General features: G+C 41.6%; 1 protein-coding gene across 3 annotated transcripts in view; it reads left to right on the top strand.

Annotated features, from left to right (window-relative positions):
* The window catches only part of inpp4b (inositol polyphosphate-4-phosphatase type II B), a 413,442-nt gene that overhangs the window by 229,426 nt on the left and 165,918 nt on the right, over positions 1-18,098 (top strand). For all 3 annotated transcript variants that reach the window (XM_078210873.1, XM_078210864.1, XM_078210883.1), the window contains exons 7-8: positions 3,339-3,469; positions 6,735-6,842. In XM_078210873.1, coding sequence (XP_078066999.1) covers positions 3,339-3,469; positions 6,735-6,842 — 239 coding nt within the window. The remainder of the gene's footprint in view (positions 1-3,338; positions 3,470-6,734; positions 6,843-18,098) is intronic.

Here is an 18,098-nt window from a genome sequence, read left to right as displayed (position 1 = left end):
GGTGCAGAGAATGAGGGTGGGGCTGTGGTGTTGGGAGCTTTCTCCTGCCCGGGCACCTGGTGCACAATGGAGGGCGATGGTTGTGGCAAGGGCTGACCCTGTGAGAAGCTCCATGACCCCCGCACCCACCCCCTCCCCCAACCTCCACAATGAGCACAGTGCTTACCGGGTCCTGTCTGCTTGACCCCTGTAAGGCCTTCCTGCTCCCCAGGGATGCTACTGGTGTTTAAGAACTGCCGGCCTCTGGCAGCTCTTGGATGCAGGATCCTCATGCTGAAGGCCCCTGACCGTGAGCAGTCAGTGCCTGATTGGATTTAAATTGCATTAGGACTCCACAAATGGCTCCATCAAAAAAAAATTAGCTGGATAGATATTAGATTGTGAACAGGATTAGAGATTCTAACAGTGAATAAATGCAAACTTCCCCAGTCTCCTCATCAGCCTTAGAATCTGTTCTGAATTCTGATTTTTAAGCTGTGCGTTGCCGGAGTTGGATTAGGAATGGAGGAGACAGAGATAACCAGGAAGAAAACTCACTCAAACAGAATAAGTGAAGCACAACCTGTGATCAGATAGTTGAGAAATAACTAATATAAAATAAAATATGTGAGTGTTACATTCTGTCAAGGGTGTGGAGAATTTGAGATTCTGCATGAAAAGGGGAATTAATGAGTTAAGCAAAATAAAATGTTCTTTGAACCCACTGTACATATGGAGGTGGAGCAGGGAAACGGCCTGTTTCTGGGCTGCTGAATTGTTCCAAAACTGATTTGGGCTTCAGTAGCACATGTTTAAAAATAAGGCCAAGCATCTACAATTTTCATTCATGCTTTTTTTTTAAATCTAAAAGAATAAACATGATTTGATGTGGAGATGCTGGCATTGGACTGGGGTGCACACAGTAAGAAGTCTCACAACACCAGGTTAAAGTCCAACAGGTTTATTTGGTAGCAAGAGCTTTCGGAGCGCTGCTCCTTCATCAGGTGAGTAGGAGTTGGGTTCACAAACAGGGCATATATAGACACAAACTCAATTACAAGATAATGGTTGGAATGTGAGTCTTAACAGGAATCAAGTCTTTACAGGTGCAGACAATGCGAGTGGAGAGAGGGTTAAGCACAGGTTAAAAAGGTGTGAATTGTCTCAAGCCAGGACAGTTAGTAAGATTTTGCAAGCCCAGGCAAGTCATGGGGGTTACAGGTAGTATGACAGGCCGTCCTCGTGTGTGGAACTTGGCTATCAGTCTCTGCTCAGCGACTCTGCGTTGTCGTGTGTCGTGGAGGCTGCCTTGGAGAACGCTTACCCAAAGATTAGAGGCTGAATACCCTTGACTGCCGAAGTGTTCCCGAACAGGAAGGGAACACTCCTGTCTGGTGATTGCCGAGTAGTGTCCATTTATCCATTGTCGTAGCATCTGCATAGTCTCGCCAATGTACCATGCCTCAGGACATGCTTTCCTGCAGCATATCAGGTAAACAACGTTGGCCGAATCACAGAAGTATGTACCGTGTACCTGGTGGATGATGTGCTCGTGTGAGATGATGGCAGCCGTGTCGATGATTCGGCATGTCTTGCAGAGGTTGCTGTGGCAGGGTTGTGTGGTGTCATGGTCACTGTTCTCCTGAAGGCTGGGTAGTTTGCTGCAGACAATGGTCTGTTTGAGGTTGCACGGTTGTTTGAAAGCAAGTCGTGGGGGTGTGGGGATGGCCTTGGTGAGATGTTCATCTTCTTCGATGCGGTGTTGAAGGCTCCAAAGAAGATGTCGTAGCTTCTCCGCTCTGGGTACTCAGTCCGACGTGTCCCGTGTTTACCTTCTGAGGAGGTCGGTGCGGTTTTTCGCTGTGGCGCATCGGAACTGTCGATCGATGAGTCGAGCGCCATATCCTGTTCTTACCTCTTTAATCTGTGCTTAACCCTCTCTCCACTCACATTGTTTGCACTTGTAAAGACTGATTACCTGTTAAGACTTGCATTCCAACCATGATCTTGTAATTGAGTTTGTGTCTATCTATGCCCTGTTTGTGAACCCAATTCTCCACTCACCTGATGAAGGGGCAGTGCTCCAAAAACTCGTGCTGCCAAATAAACCTGTTGCACTTTAATTGGTGTTGTGAGACTTCGTACTAAACATGATTTTACGGGGGACATGCGGTGGAATGAGTGATTAAAGTAGTTTCATGAAAAGTAATTGAATTGTGAAGCTTTTTGCATAGTGGCAATATGGAATGGATGCATTTCAACACATAAGTAAAAGCTTCATCCTTTGAACAATTTGTCTTTAACATTTATCAGACAAAAAACTACTAAGGGAATTCCCAAGATTTTTCATCTAAGCTGAAAAGTCCAGTATTAAAATTGATCCAAGCAGATGATATATATTTCGGAGTCAATGTCCAGTTCATGCAAAGTTAATTGATGTCAGGTAGTTTTGGTGGGGGCTCTCCACTTGACCCTGGTGACCTGGACATTGAAGCTGATTAATTAGGCAGGATTACTGCTTTCAATCGCTGTTCGGTGAAAAATCGCTGGGAGATGTGAGTGCTTGATGTTGCGTGAGGGCTAGATTGGATCTTGCATAGTCAAAGTCAAGAGTCGGAGTTAATTTTGCTCTTTCCATATGATGTGGGCTTCATGGGCAAGGCCAGCATTTGTAGTCCATTCCTAATTGCCTTGTTTGGCAAGACGGTTGAGATTCAAACCCATTATTACTGTGGATCTGGAGTCACATGTAGGTCAGGCCAGGCAAGGATGGCAGATTCCCTTCCCTAAGGGACTTAAGTTGGATTTTTATAATAATCAATGGTTTCGTCATCATGAGTACTGAGACTGGCTTTCAATTCCAGGTTTTATGAATTGAATTTAAATGGGATTTGAACCCAATTGGCCTTTTGCTTACTAGACAATGACATTGCCTCCACCTCCCTGCATATCTGGGATGGCTGTTTGGGTAAGGTACTGGAATGTGCAAGACCTTTTGGAACTGTAGCAGTACCAGAGCCAGCATCTTCAAAGCTGGAAGGCAAAGAGTTGGAAAAGAATCTGCTTCAAATTCATTTCAATTTAAACAAATATGTTTATAGTTTGTGTTGCTGAGAATCAGGCCTGTGTTTTGTTGCAGGGACTGGCATATTAGTAGTAAATAAGTTCTAATCTTTGCAGCTGTGCTGTGGAAATATTTCCAGACCATCTGTCACATATTAGGGTTTTATATTTCATTTCATACTGTAATGCTCTAGCACTCCATAACATGTTGCTTTTTAATGGAGATTTATTGCTGTCTGGTAATTGACTAATTGAAATTGATGATCAAAATTGTTTCCTTTTCATATATGCATCAGGTTACAAGACCTGGAGGAGCTGGGGGAGCTTTCCGCTCATTGGGACACTCTACGACAAAATGTCACCATCCATTACCAGCACATGATTAGCAGCTACCAGGAAATGCTTACGGAACTCAATAAATTCTCAGGTACAAAACACCAGACTGAGTGATGAGTGGAGGGATTAGTTTGTAACTTCAACTTTGGCATGATTAATTCAGAAATTGTCACATTTGTGGGGTGAGGGGAAAAAAATTATCATTTTCATCTCCAAACAACTTAATGGTGAAATTTGTCAAGTGTTTGCCTATGATTTTAAAAAGGTCCCAACAGGTCTGGGTCAACCCTGAAAATTGGAAGGAAGCTATTGGTCAAACCCTTGTTGGTTGTTTTGGACATGCATTGCCATAATGCATCGCTTGACAGAAACTATCGTGCTTCTCCTTGTAAACACCAATTTAAGGGGAGCAATTGCTCTCCCAATCTGAGTGCACACACCCAAAGTGATGTGAATTCCAGTGAAATATTTTATGTTGCTGGTTGAATGTGTTTAGGTATTGCATGCTTGTAGATTAGAGAAGAATTTTTTTCAGAGCTGCTCTTTCATTGACGTTTTAAGATGTATACATCTATGACAGATCTGTATGGCAAACAGACCTTTCTAAACCAAAGGGGCCTCCCAAACCCCTTTCTGAGAAAAAGACACTCTCGAGCTCTTCCCATGCAATCAGCCATCCTGTCTCCCACCACCTTTGCCTCTCCTGATTTTTTTTTGATCGTGCTGTTGTTTCCCAAATCTGTGCCCATCCTTTGTGTAACACTCTGTTTGAATTAATCTCATCTAATGTGTGCCTCTTCCACAGTGTTAAAAAGGGCTTGACCAAAGTCACAAACAGCATAACACTGATCATGGTGCATTGTCCCATAGTGAGTTCCTGCAGTTTTAATGCTATCCTGCAGCCTGTGTTGTCCAGGTTAGTGTGCCTCCCTTTCCTTTCCATTCTTACCTAACCAATCTTGCCCAGAGCACCTCTACCAGATAGATTTCACAATCACAGGTGCAAATATTTGCATCTTTTGTAAATTTATTTGTCCCTTTGGTGTTTTAGGCACGTTTATATTGCCATTTGTTTTGACCACCGTATCTAATTTATTCATTTAATTGTTTCATCTGTAGTTGAGCAGGATTAGCAATTTAATTATTATTTAATCATTATTGTGATGATAATACAATTGCATTAATTTTGAATCAAATACATTTCAGTGCAGAAGTAGCACTGCCTGATCGTGGCTGATTCAGTTCACTGAGACAGAGCCAATGCTAAAATGAGTCTGATCTGCTGACTGTCTGACGTGATATTTATTTGCTAGGCAGGTCAGTATCCCAGAGGATGAAATCTCATTTTAAACTAACAACACTCGTTTGTTTTTTACTGGATGTAATTTTTTTTTTCTAAAACAGGCGAGCTAACTTTTTATTTAACATTGCATTGCCCCCACCCCCAGAATCACCCAGAAGCCTGCGTGTAGACACACATCAAGGTTTGCTTGTTGTGCTGTCTGCATGGTGAGACCCCTGCCCACCACTGGGTTAACACCAGTGGTGACAAGATGAGGCCCCAGGTAGACCATTAATTGCCTATTTAAGGGTCTCAATTGGCAGTGGGGCAGGAGGGCTGTCCCCGCTCCTTCCTGCCATGGATGTAATCAGAGTGGCGGTGGGAAGGTGATGAGGATCCCCACCTGAAACTTCCTACTCTAATAAATGCCTCCGGCCACCAGAATCACCACGGGGAGGGCACACGATTCCATGTGTAGTCCTTACAATTAATTTTATACTTGATATTTTGTGACATCCATGATAATATACTTGTATTATTTTTTTACTTTTTAAAAATTGTCCAAAGAGCTGCTTTATCTAACACAATAAAGATAATTGCTATTATTATTAGTATTCATGTGTTTGACAGTAGTTCATTTGAAACAGCGAATTGCATGGGCATGCTGATTCGATTTCAGGTAGTATTATGGCCTAAAGCTAAGAACATTTTTATTTCTTCATGGAATATGTAGAGACTCCAAAACCATTCATTCCAATATACCAGAATTTATTAAATTACCCCACGAATGCCTAAAGTAATCGCCACCAGATGCTTGCGTAGATTCCACATGCTGTTTATCAGTACAATATTTTATACAATGTTCCCTCAATTTGGGGATTGCTGAGGCCTATAATCTGTTTAGTTGGAAACTGAAGGTTTGGGAATGAAGAACAACATTACAATTTGTTCTGTTTATTCCCTTCTTCAGTAACTGATGTTCACCTGTAATTACTTTTTCACGAATGGAATTTTCGCCATGTCATGGACCCTACTGGCAGACAAGCCCAGACGGCTGCAAATCACCTGGTCTACAGTGGCAACTTCCATGAGAGCATGCTCTCAAGCTGCTTCTGCAACTTTAATATCTGCTTTATTCTGTTGATTTGGTTAACCGATACCAGAGGGGCAAGAAACACATACAGCAAACTTTGGCTTTACTCATATACTCAAATCACTTTTTAAAATATGATAGTGTTCTGAAGTGGTCAGTTGTAACTGTTAGGAATGGGTTAACAGACCTTCCAATTAAATCCTAATTTGATATCAATTATTCAGTAGAAGTCACTGATATATAAAGGGGCCACAGGTGGCACAGGTTTGTTGGTGGAGAATTGTGTGTGGAGTTGGATCAAAGAAATAAAGGTATTTTATGAAGAAGCAAAACTCGTGTCTTCTTTACTGTACAGCAACCAAGACACTCAAACAATAACTACATTAGTGAACTTTATCACAGAAATGGCCATTTCTATTGAATTGTGGGGTCATGTTGGCACAGATCAATTTTCTACTCGTCCGGTATTTTGTGCCATACTATCCTACTATGTTGGCTAGTCTTCACATCATCTTTGAATTTATCAGTAGTTACTATCACATTTCTCCTGCAATCCCTCGTCCCTCTCCTTGCTGTCACCAACATTCCAACCGCCCCCCCCCCCTCCCCCCATGACCAGCACTTTTCTGAAGTATACTTCAGATAGACGGGTAGAGACAGTTGTGATAATTTTGCCCAATAGTGTGCTCCCTTCTATTTAGTATTCAGTCCTCTTCAACAGGAGATTGTGGAGAAGAACAGTCAGCCATAAAATAAAAATTGTGAATAGTAAAACTTGCACGCTGCGCATTTGTTGTTCTGGGGCTGTGGAATCTGCTCAGCAATATAAACGGAGCTGAAAGCACTGCAGCACCAATTAACCGAGGTGTAGAGAGCCCCTTCTTCTTGAAGCAGCTGTTCAATATCAAACTAGTCAAGCCTATCTGTAACTTTTATTCACCTCTGGCTAACAACGCCACATTGTGTGTGTTTGATTTGCAGGGTCGTCATTTAAGCCAAGCTGCAGCAGAGGAGAGAAGAAACTTGAATTTGTTCCAGTTAATCTGCATTTGCAAAGAATGCACATTCAGAGCAATTCTGCCAAAACTGGTAAGGGCTTTTGTTAAATTTTATAATTTTTCTGATTTGCATACTGTACATGTATCCCCATTTAAGTCACATTTTAAAATATCTCAAAGCTTAGCAACTTGTTCAAAGATATTGCTGTCATTGGCTTTATGATTTTATGTGTCACGTTGACTTCCATTACTTTCGTGAAAGTTGCTTGGTGAGGAAAGAAGAATTAATTTTAACTTTCCTTTCAAGCACTGTTACCCTGACATATAAACATCCAGCATTCTAATTGCTGGCAATTTGCAGAAAGTGAGTGGTTTATAGAATGGAGTCCACATTCTAGGGGGAAGGAAAGACTCTTCAGAGATCAGTAAAAGATCATTAATTTTTAGGCCCTTGAACAATGTGGCACAACCAGGTTTCTCAGTTACTTGATGTGATATTTTTGAGCCATGTAGTCCAGTAAGGGTCCAGTTTCTGTGGTCAGTGCTGAGTTAGCTATCTCAGTTTGTATGTTAAAATAGGCCTCGAGAGACCAGGAGAGACAAAAATCAAATCAAATCTGGTAGTGTCGCCAGGCCTGATGATGCCCCTGTGAGCTCTGGTGGAAAATGCACTTGGATGCCGGGTGAGGACAGGGATCAGCCTCAACTAGTTATCCCCACAGACAAAAAGGCTACTGGACAATTACCACTCTGGCTCTTGTGAAACAAGGACACTTGCTGCCATGTCTCCTACCTTGGAACTGTACCTCAGCATCTGTCAGCACCTCCAGAGGTGAGATCAGCAAATGGACATGTTGAAGTGAGCTTTTGTTGAGATGACTCATATCCGTTCATGTGTGCTTGAGGCTATGTCTATGGAATGCTTTTCATAACTCCTAGATATATTGCAACTGCTGTGAGCAAATTTCTATTGCCACTCATCCTAATTTAGTCAGAAGTAGCTGCAAGTTAAAGCTGCTGTAATATCATTAAGAAACGTAGTCACTGATGTTTCCTCTTTTTTGATGAATCTTACATTTTCAAAAGTGGATGAATTAACAAGCCATAGTGAAAAGTGAAGTGTAAAGGCTGATTGCAAGCAACATTTTGCGATTACACCATCGATATGCAAAATGGGTATTTTACTCCTGGTCAGACCTGGGGTCGGATTTTTAATCCCCTGTGGGGTGTGCACAGAGACAGGTGAGTATGAAAGTTCATGTCACTGGCCGGGGCACCAGCTTCCCAGCATCAGCCCTGCTCCAGGCCATTTTCCTGGAGGTGGAATAGGATCTACTTGCCTGCAAGTAACCAACAGACAAAGCATACCGTACATAGAGAAGGAAAGGAGAGAGTGCAAAATGTAGTGTTACAGTCATAGCTAGGGTGTAGGGAAAGATCAATTTAATGCGAGGTAAGTCCATTCAAAAGTCTGACAGCAGCAGGGAAGAAGCTGTTCTTGAGTCAGTTGGTACGTGACCTCAGACTTTTTTATCTTTTTCCTGATGGAAGAAGGTGGAAGAGAGAATGTTCGGGGTGCGTAGGGTCCTTAATTATGCTTGGTGCTTTTCTGAGGCAGCGGGAAGTGCAGACAGAGTCATTGAATGGGAGGCTGTTTTGAGTGAAGGACTAGGCTTCGCTCATGACCCTTCATAGTTTCTTACGGTCTTGGGCAGAACAGGAATCATACCAAACTGTGACACAACCAGAAAGAATGTTTTCTATGGTGCATCTGTAAACGTTGGTGAGATCGTAGCTGACATGCCAAATTTCCTTAGTCTTCTGAGAAAATAGAGACATTGCTGGGCTTTCTTAACTATAGTGTCAGCACGGAGGAACAAAGACAGATTGTTGGTGATCTGGACACCTAAATATTTGACGCTCTCGACCATTTCTACTTCATCCCCATTGATGCAGACAGGGGCGTGTCCTCCACTACACTTCGTCCCCCACACATCACCCTTTGTCCTTGCATCCTCCATGCTCACCCCTACCCAGTATCCACTGACTTCAGGAAACCTGGCAAAATAAAATTAAGTTCTTAGTATCTATTACAGATCTCATTATATACAAAAAAGCACTCTAACTCACTAAAGCCCACTCAACACATTTAAGTCACTCTCAAGTACATAATCCATTATTTTAAAAAAACAAACGAATGTCGGGCCCCTTCCCTCCCAACCCCTCACCCCCACAGTCAATGCCAGCACCCACCACCCTCGCCCAAATAGGCAATGCCGGCATCCCCAGCTCCCACATCCTAGCCAATACCACGTACAAATTAATCCCCCACCCCTCCTTGGGGATCCCACTGGGATCTGCACCTGGCACTGCCCTTTGGCACAGGATGGCACTCAGGTTGGCGCGTATGCGTGAATATACAGCTGGGGAGGGTGGGGGGGTGGAGGTCAATATTCAGTGAGGGTGTTAATATTTAAATCCATTTAAATGTATTAAAATCGGGTTCACGCACGCTGGTGAGGGGCAGCAAAAATTGGAAGTCACGATCACTGGCAAGATTGCCCACCTCCATATCCTGCAGACAGTGAAGCGGTCTCAAGATCCCACCCTTTGAATCCTTTAAAACCACTTGGAACTCTCAATCAATCTTACAGGTCCCCAATTGTGATAATGTTCGATTGTTGAAGCAGTCAAGCAACACTAATGCCACAATGATAATTAACCCTCAAACTTATGTTGACAAAGAGTTTTTGAAATTGTGAGCACCAAGTTTTTTCTCAACCCAGTCTCACAGCAGGCTGTTCTCTTTTTTTCAAAAAGAAAATAGCCGAGGATTTAAATGACTTGACAGCTTGACAGTTCCATGCATGTTATCCACCTTTTACACGCATTTACGCTTGCTCTGAAAATTCCAAAAGGGTTTCTGAGCTTTCCTCAAACTGGTCAAGCGTGAATCGTGTTTTAGAAATCTGAGCAACGAAAATTACTTCTGAATAAAGGCAGCTGCATTTTTAAATGAGCTGCTGCCTCCGTGAACTGTGCATGTGTGAATTCATCCTGGGGCCCATTCCCCTGTGCCTCTCCTTTCTTCCACCAACCCCACAACAGTGAAATATTGGCCAGAATTTTATCCCGTCCGCCACGGGATTCGGAGTGGTCGAGAGGTGGACAGTGGGAAGATCTGTTGAGCTCGGGCAGGATTTTACAATTTCGGGATGAGCGAGGCCATTGGGTGCTGGACACTGAAGGAGGACATCCAGATTTGGGACTTCTGTGCCATTTTGGCTAAGATCTGGCGTCCATCCGTCTCTATTAAAATTTGGGCCTGTGTATTTAAAACCAATTAATTTTTAGTTGTGCAGTGCTGGTGGCATAAAAATAGACAGCAGAATAATGGCGAGTCCGCAGTTTGTAAAAGATCCTGCAGTTTGAGATAAAGAAGTGATATTCCATGAGATAAAAATAAAATACTGCGGATGCTGGAATCTGAAACAAAAACAGAAAACGCTGGAAAATCTCAGCAGGCCTGACAGCATCTGTGGAGAGAGAATAGAATCAATGTTTCGAGTCTAGATGACCCTTTGTCAGAGCTGACGAAGGGTCAGCTAGACTTGAAACGTTGGCTCTATTCCCTTCCCACAGATGCTGTCAGACCTGCTGAGATTTTCCAGCATTTTCTGATACTCCGAGTTCTGATTCCCCACAAATTGTTGGATGATTTGTGCTGCTGCACTGTTAGTCTCAACAAAACTGAAGAAATTACTAGATTTACGCTTTACTGCCTATTAATCATGCCATAACTATTTAGAACTGGTAATACCTATCTTGAGGACCCAATTAATGATATGATTTATGGTTCTAACATGCTACTCAACCTGAAGGGTCAGAAAGGAAGCCACACTGTAGCTTTGGAATCTCACTTCCAAAGGCTCCCGCTAAATTGTTTCTATAAGTTTTCCAAAAAAAAGCCTTTTTATATGTTGACCCCTAGTTTGAGACCAGTCTTGTTATCTGCATTCCTCTCGGGGTTTCCTGATTGCCCCCACCCAACCCGTGTGCTGAAAACACACCCCAGTAAGGGATGTGAGTCAAGGTCGCCTATTCCACATAATAAAACATCTCTGAAAAAATGCTAGGACATTTCCATTGGACTCTGACATTTAATGACTAAATGAGATGTTCTTGGGCTATTAAGTAATAGATTAGGATTTGCAAAGGTGTGAGCAAGGTTAATTCTTTGCTCTTTCAGCATTGTGTGTGTGAACTGTAAAATGGCACACTTGAATGAAATTCACTCACATTATTATAGCTCTGTAGTGGACTGCGTCACCTTTGCTTCACCTGGAGGTCATCAATGGCTTCTGGTTTTTAAAAAAAATGTGACTTTTTTCAATTACAGAATGCTTTATTTTGAAAGTCGAAGGGAACAATTCAGGACACGTAGGGGATTCGTGAGATGGATTGCTGCCAACACAGACTGGCCCAAATAAAGGCTTCACTAGTGTAACTGCTCCCAAATTTTCAATTGCCAAAATATACATCTAAATATGTAGCATTGCAGTTATTAATGTTAGATTTCAACAGAAATTAATGGGTAGCTGTTCTGAGCCTCAGCGAGTCTATCCATTGATTTGTTGAGCTGTAAAGACCAGGCAAGATTCCAGGTTGAATCTTTGTTCACTGCTGAGTTGATTGATCACGTTTGGCAGCTGGGGTACTTGAATTTTTTAAGTGCCTGTGGAATAGCAGAACGAGAAACATCACTCGGTTCTTGCACTCTTGATCGTTGTTCAGCAAGCCAGTTAGGAAAAGCATGAGGGGCCTAGATCGGGTAGACAGGAAAGACCTGTTTTCCCTTTGCTGAGGTGTCGATTACCAGGGGACAACAGATTTAAGGTGATTGATAGAAGGATTTGAGGGAATGTGAGAAAAAGCATTTTTTCATCCAGATGGTCGTGGGTATCTGGAATTCATTGCTTAAGTTGGTAGTTGAGGCTGAAATGTTCAACTCACTGAAAAAGGTACCTGGACCTGCATCTGAAAGTGCTGTAACTTGCAAGGCTACTGGCCAGGTGCTAGAAAATGGAATTAAAATGAGCGGCTAGTTTCTCTTTCCCTCGGTTTTTGACAAGATGGGCTGAATGGCCTCTCTCTGCGCCGTAACACTTCAATGGCTATGTGTGTAGACATGTGAAGTGAAGACATGGCTCCTGGACTGTAATTTCCCATAAAGGAATAGAGCGACAAAACTTCAGGGTTCATGCGTGAATAATATCATTTCTGAGACGCTGGTATGCTGACCAATCCTTCAAATAGTTGGTACTCTTGCAGACAGTCAGTATTCAAAACAGTAAAGGACTGATCTATCTTATAAGTTTATTTCAACTTAATTGTCACAATCACCAAATTCATCGTGTGCTCTAAAATTGAGCTGCAGAAATTCTGTATTCTAATGTTGTGAGAACAAGAATATTTTGACACACAGTCAAATCAGGGGCAGTTTACAACCTAAAGAAGGTATTTTCAGTCTACCTTATCTATTTTACCTGCTGGCTATTTCTTAAGTCCAATGTCTAGGCTCCTTGACTAAATGGATGCATCTACACTACAAATCATGATGTGTAATTGGTCTTCTATCTGTTTAGCATTTCTTGACAATTGTTGAGGAAAAATTAGACTGGCTGTAGGCCAACTCTGCATCTTTTTGAAATAGATGGCTTAACATGACTCCCTGACAATATTAATCACAGTATATTTACATTGAGATTTCCTACAGATTGACATCCATTAAAAAAAAAGTGCAATCATGACTCTTACGAGATATGGCAAAGCAATCCTGTCGGAGTTTTCCCAAAGGGTTTGTGTATAAACTAGTGCACGACATTAAGCTTGACATGTCATAAGTTCTTATCAACAACGTTGCTCCAGCATCAAAAGACTTGGCAAAGCAAAGTCAAAGCAATCAAAAAAGTTAAACGTGTAGCAGTTACCGAAAATGGTCTTCAAGATCCCTCTTATTTCTTTCTCAAAGCACGTATATAATTTTAAAGTCTAGCGTGTGTCCAAATTATTACTGATACATAGTGCAAACATATTTTCCTGATTGGCTTTATAAGCGGCTATCTGATTAACTCTCATACATAAGTAATCATAAATAATCAGGAATCAACTGATCAAATCACTATTTTTAAAAAGATTAGTGTGCAACCTTCATCTATCACAAAACAAGCAAAGCGCTTAAATAATTTTTTTAGAAGTGGCTTTGACAGGCTGTTTGATTTGCTGCATTTTCCATCCCTCACAATTAAAATGCTAATATAAAATCATTTATAACTTCAGAATTCTTAAAATGATTATAAATTGAATACTGTCTACTCTGCATTAGAGCTCCCTCTGCCTGGGGCAGGAATCTTAACATCTGTTCTACTGCAACCAAGATATTCACTGCCAATATTTCCTAGACTACCAGCATCCACAGAACTCTGCACCCAACACTGATTCTTTGTGTATGTATAACTTGACACTGGACCTCTGTCTCTTCTGAACTTATTTTTATTACTTCCCTGCTGCAATGTTTTCATATTTGATCGCTCTGTTTGCATGTCTGCAAGTGTGTGTATGCGTGTGATATGTTAAAAATGTTAGTTCTGTGTGCACTTCCAATCTAAATTTCCTTGCTCCCATTTATAATGAAGGCTGCCTATATAAACTTGCCACATTAATTACCTGTTGCCAGTGCCTCAGCTTCTCAGCCTGTAAATCAGAGAATCTCTTACCTCCCACCAGTTAATCTCTGCTTCCCAAATTCATCGAAACTTTGCTATTTAATTATAACTGATATAAAACCAATGTATCCCATCAGAATAATGACAGAACGTATAACTTTAAAATGGGGACTGAATTCTATCTGGTCGAATTGTACAAAGTGTACTCGCCGAGCTTCATTCGAAAACTGCAGTGGAACATGAATAAGCAATTCACTGAGGCCTCCCATGTGTGGCTGTTCCTAGCACTGTGTCCCATTCTTCTGGCTGAACACACCATTTCTCTGGCAAAGAATGAGCAGGGGCACAGCTCCCATGTGTGTGTTTGTATCCTTCAATTTGACGGTACCTGTTAATTGTACTGAAAGAGATTCACGTGGTGTCTATCGCCACTGCCGAGGCCACCAATGCCTAGTGAGTACTGCGAGGACTGGGATGCCTTATCAATTTATTAGTTTATTTATTAGTGTCACAAGTAGGCTAACATTAAAACTGTAATGAAGTTACTGTGAAAATCCCTTAGTCACCACATTCCGGTGCCTGTTTGGCCACATTTGGCCATGCTAAATTCTCCCTCAACGTAGATTCTCACAGATTATCTAAAGTTGTGTCCTCCGAATTAATCACCGCAGAAGCACTAAGGTTTTGTAAAAGTTTTTACTCTGCTAATACCCCTAACTTACACATCTTGGGACGCTAAGGGGGCAATTTAGCATGACCAATCCACCTAACCAGCACGGCTTTTGGACTGTGGGAAGAAACCGGAGCACCCAGAAGAAAACTGCACAGACACGAGGAGAACGCGTAGACTGCGCCTACTGGTCGTCTTAGTCACGTTTTGATTTGATGTTTTAAGCTTCATTTGTGATAAGTTTTTTTGTTTAAGACAGGATCCCTTTAGGGGGCTTCCCCCATTAATTTGGCGCTCGGTTTATTTGATTGGCTTTAATTGGTAATCTGTTTTACCCCAAAATAGGAGTAAGCGATCTTTACCTCTTTTATTACTTCTCAGACTTGTCCCTGAGATGTGTTCAAGAATGCGAATAATTACAGCAGGGAAAGAGTTTCAAAAAAATCTCAGGCTGGACAACCAATATACCTAACCTTTACTACAACAACTTGTCTTTATACAGCATCTTTAATGTAATGACATAGAATGTGCTTCATAAAGCATTATCAAATAAAATTTGAGATCAAGTCAGATTAAAGAATGATATAGGCAGATGACCAAGATCTTGGTCAGAGCATTAGATTTCAAGGAGCTTCTTAAAGGAGGAGAAGTAGAGAGATGGAGAAATGTAGGTATGGAATTCCACAGCTCAGGACGAGGCAGCTGAAGGTAGGACCTCCAACCGTTGACCGCTTAAAATTGGGGTTGTTTAAGAGGCTAGAATAAAAGGAACACAGATAGCTTTGATAAACGCAAAATACTACAGATGCTGGAATCCAAAACAAAAACAGAAAATGCTGTAAAATCTTAGCACCTGTGGAGAGAGTAGAGCTAATGTTTCGAGTCAGGATGACCCTTTGTCAGAGCTGCTTAGAGGATTGTGGAAGTGGAGGAGATTACAGGGTTAGGGCGGGGCCAGGTCAAGCAGGGATTTGAAACAAAGATGAGAGCTTTAAAATCGAGGTTTGCCTTACCAGGAGTCGACGTAAATCACTCCACGCATCCAGACATGGGAGATTGACTAGTAGGTATAAAAATAAAACACAGCCATTGTCTTTCAGGAGTCATTTTCAAATTTCCACATATATGTACCATGTTGTGCTCCTGTCCCCCCAGTTTCTGTTGGCTTCTCAACATAGACCAGCCAAGTTGGAACTGGATTGGGAGGCCATTTGGGAGCATAGCACTGCACAGTGCTCAGGGGACAGGAAAACTACTTAGTTAAACATTTATTTGTTTATCTGTAAATAGAGATTATGGATTCTGTTCTGATTGGGCATTCTATATGATAATGCTTAAGCAAGGAGAATTCAAATTTTCCCTTTCTATTCTTCTTGGTGACCTTGAATTTATTCTCAGTGGGAAACCAAAATTGCTTTGGATCCCTAAACATATTTTAGAATCCTGTTATAATTATTTTAATGAGGCATCTGGCCTGCTTTGGGTTCACTCAAAAATTGAACCTACCCTGGGTGAAAAGTAGGTAAAAGTCTTTCAGATTTGCTCCTCACTATTGCCCTAATCACACTGAAAAATAACAGGGAGATGAAAATCACCTCTCGATGTGCTGTATGGCTTACCTGCCATGGAACAAACCAGTATATGAATGAGTCAAGTGATGCTGCTGCATCTTGGTAACTCGGTCCACCTCCAGAGAGATTAAAGAAAGTATACATACTTAAGACATGTACGTTTGGTCCAAGCCAGAAGAGTGCCTCTGTGGAGACAACTTTTAAAAAGAAATTTGAACTTCCAGTTAATAGCGAAAAGGATCACACAACACAAGATTTTACATTTTAAAACATTTATGGTAACAAAAAACTAAAAGCACTATTAACTAAACACGACCTCAGCACAACTGAATATAAACACTTCACAAGTATACTTTACTCAATCCTTTAAATAGACATATGCAGAATCAATCCAAAGTGATCCTTAGCTATGGAGGGATTCATTCTGTTCTTTTCCTTTCTCAGCCTGATCACTTTTAACCCCAGAACTGTCCTTCACGGTGAGAGTATTACTGGAGATGCTCCAGCTAACACAAGCTAGGTGAATCTTCTCGCTTCATTTAACACCTCTCAAATTTGTTTTTTTCAATCTAAGTGTGAGCTTTGATCCAGATCAGAGTGTGCTGGCCAATGGATACTTTCTACCTCTCATTTCTCTCTCTCTCCCTCCTAGAACCAGGTTGGCTAACCTGTCTGTGATATTCAATAGTTTTTTTTAGAGAAGCCAGTTACCTGATATCAATGTTTTCCCATCTCTATTTACCAAGACAATGTGAATCACATGGGCCCTGTATCCAGTTAGAGATGTTGATTAGCTATTTGAGGGACCAGCTGTACTTCATCTTGGAACTCGATGAATAGTTGAAAGCACAACCGTTACAAGCCAACATCCTGAACACTTTTCTGGGACTTTGGAGACTCAGGATTTTCATTGAGTTGTAGTGACTTCATAGAGCTTCCAAAAGGTGGACAGAGCCTAGATCTAGTGGACTTCATTTTTGGTGGATACTATGTTTGCCGATTAGGTAAGGGCAGAGCATAACTCACATGAGGGGAAACTGAAATTCAGTAGGGCCATTTCAACTTAGTGCTGAGTTCAAATTGATAGTTCAAATTCATATCTCCACTGTAGCAAGGGCCTTAACCCACAGTGTGGGAACTAGAATTTTTTAAAGTAGAATGTCCTTGAAGGGCGGAGAAATCTTTAGAACTGCCATGCTGTGAATTTATTTGAACCCCCAATCCTGCAATAAATACATTTCTTTTAAAAAGCTGGCCTGTGTTAGCGAGAGGTGAAAATAAGTCTCAAGCTGTGAAATTATTTAAACCCCCAGCCCTTAAAAAAAAATAGTCTGGCTGTGTCAGTGAAAGGTTTAAAAAAAAGCTGGTCTATCAGTTACAATAGCTGTTTGTTGACATTATCCTATGAAGTATCATTTTGTCATTATTAATGTTTGGCTGCTTTCCTCAACCTATAATTAACCCAGCAGACATCCTATGTTCACAGTTTGATTGGCAGCTCAAATAGGTTATTAATGGATTAGCTATCTTTGATTATGAATACATACTTTTATAAGGGATTAAGTACTTGTGTGGATTTAAAAGTTTTGGATGGACTTTCATGAATGGGATTGTTTTTAATACAGTGAAGGCTGTTAAAGATATTTAGAACTTTATTTAATCTCAACATAACTCTTGGGGTCTTTTCATGGTGGATACTGGGTGTGTCCGCATGGAGGGTGAAAGGTCACAAGGTGGTGGGTGGGTTAACATGAGTTGATGACAAGATCTATGGGGAGGGGGTATGTTGTGTGTGGGCTAGAGGGTCTAAAATATGAGCAACAAACTGGAACAAAGTCCCAGAGAACCAAGGCGGGTCTTTAAAACAGCCTGCCTTGGCACTTGGCAGCCCCTGTTCTGATTTGTGCCTGGGGCAGTGAACCCGACTCCATTGCACATCCGCATCCAGAATAAATAACCTGCCAATCAGAGGAGTTTCTCCCAATGTGGGCGCAGCAAGCCTCACGATTTCCCAACTTGCGTTAACTGCCTTCGGAGTGAAAATTTGACTTTCACGGTCTATCTCCTGTTGGCACTCAGGCTGCTGCCAATGTCTCCTATTGTAAACATCCTGCACCATCTTCCCAGTAAAACAGACTGGGCTCCCTTTAACCCCAAACACTCAAACCACCCAAGACTTGCTGTCAGGTAGACTTTGGAACAGGCCACATTACCCCTTCTGTTTTACCTTAAATTACAGACACGCTCCCAAAACATGAACTTCATAATTGTAATAGGAGTTTCACTGTTACATTCTTAGCTCCAGCCACTGCGCGAGCCGATATAGTGGGTGACAGCTTTCATAAAACAATAGGCAAGCAGACCACTTGAGGAAGCAACAG

The sequence above is a fragment of the Mustelus asterias genome, chromosome 1 (genome assembly GCF_964213995.1).
Source record: "Mustelus asterias chromosome 1, sMusAst1.hap1.1, whole genome shotgun sequence".
Classification (NCBI taxonomy): Eukaryota; Metazoa; Chordata; class Chondrichthyes; order Carcharhiniformes; family Triakidae; genus Mustelus; species Mustelus asterias.
This window is presented reverse-complemented; position numbering and strand designations above follow the sequence as displayed.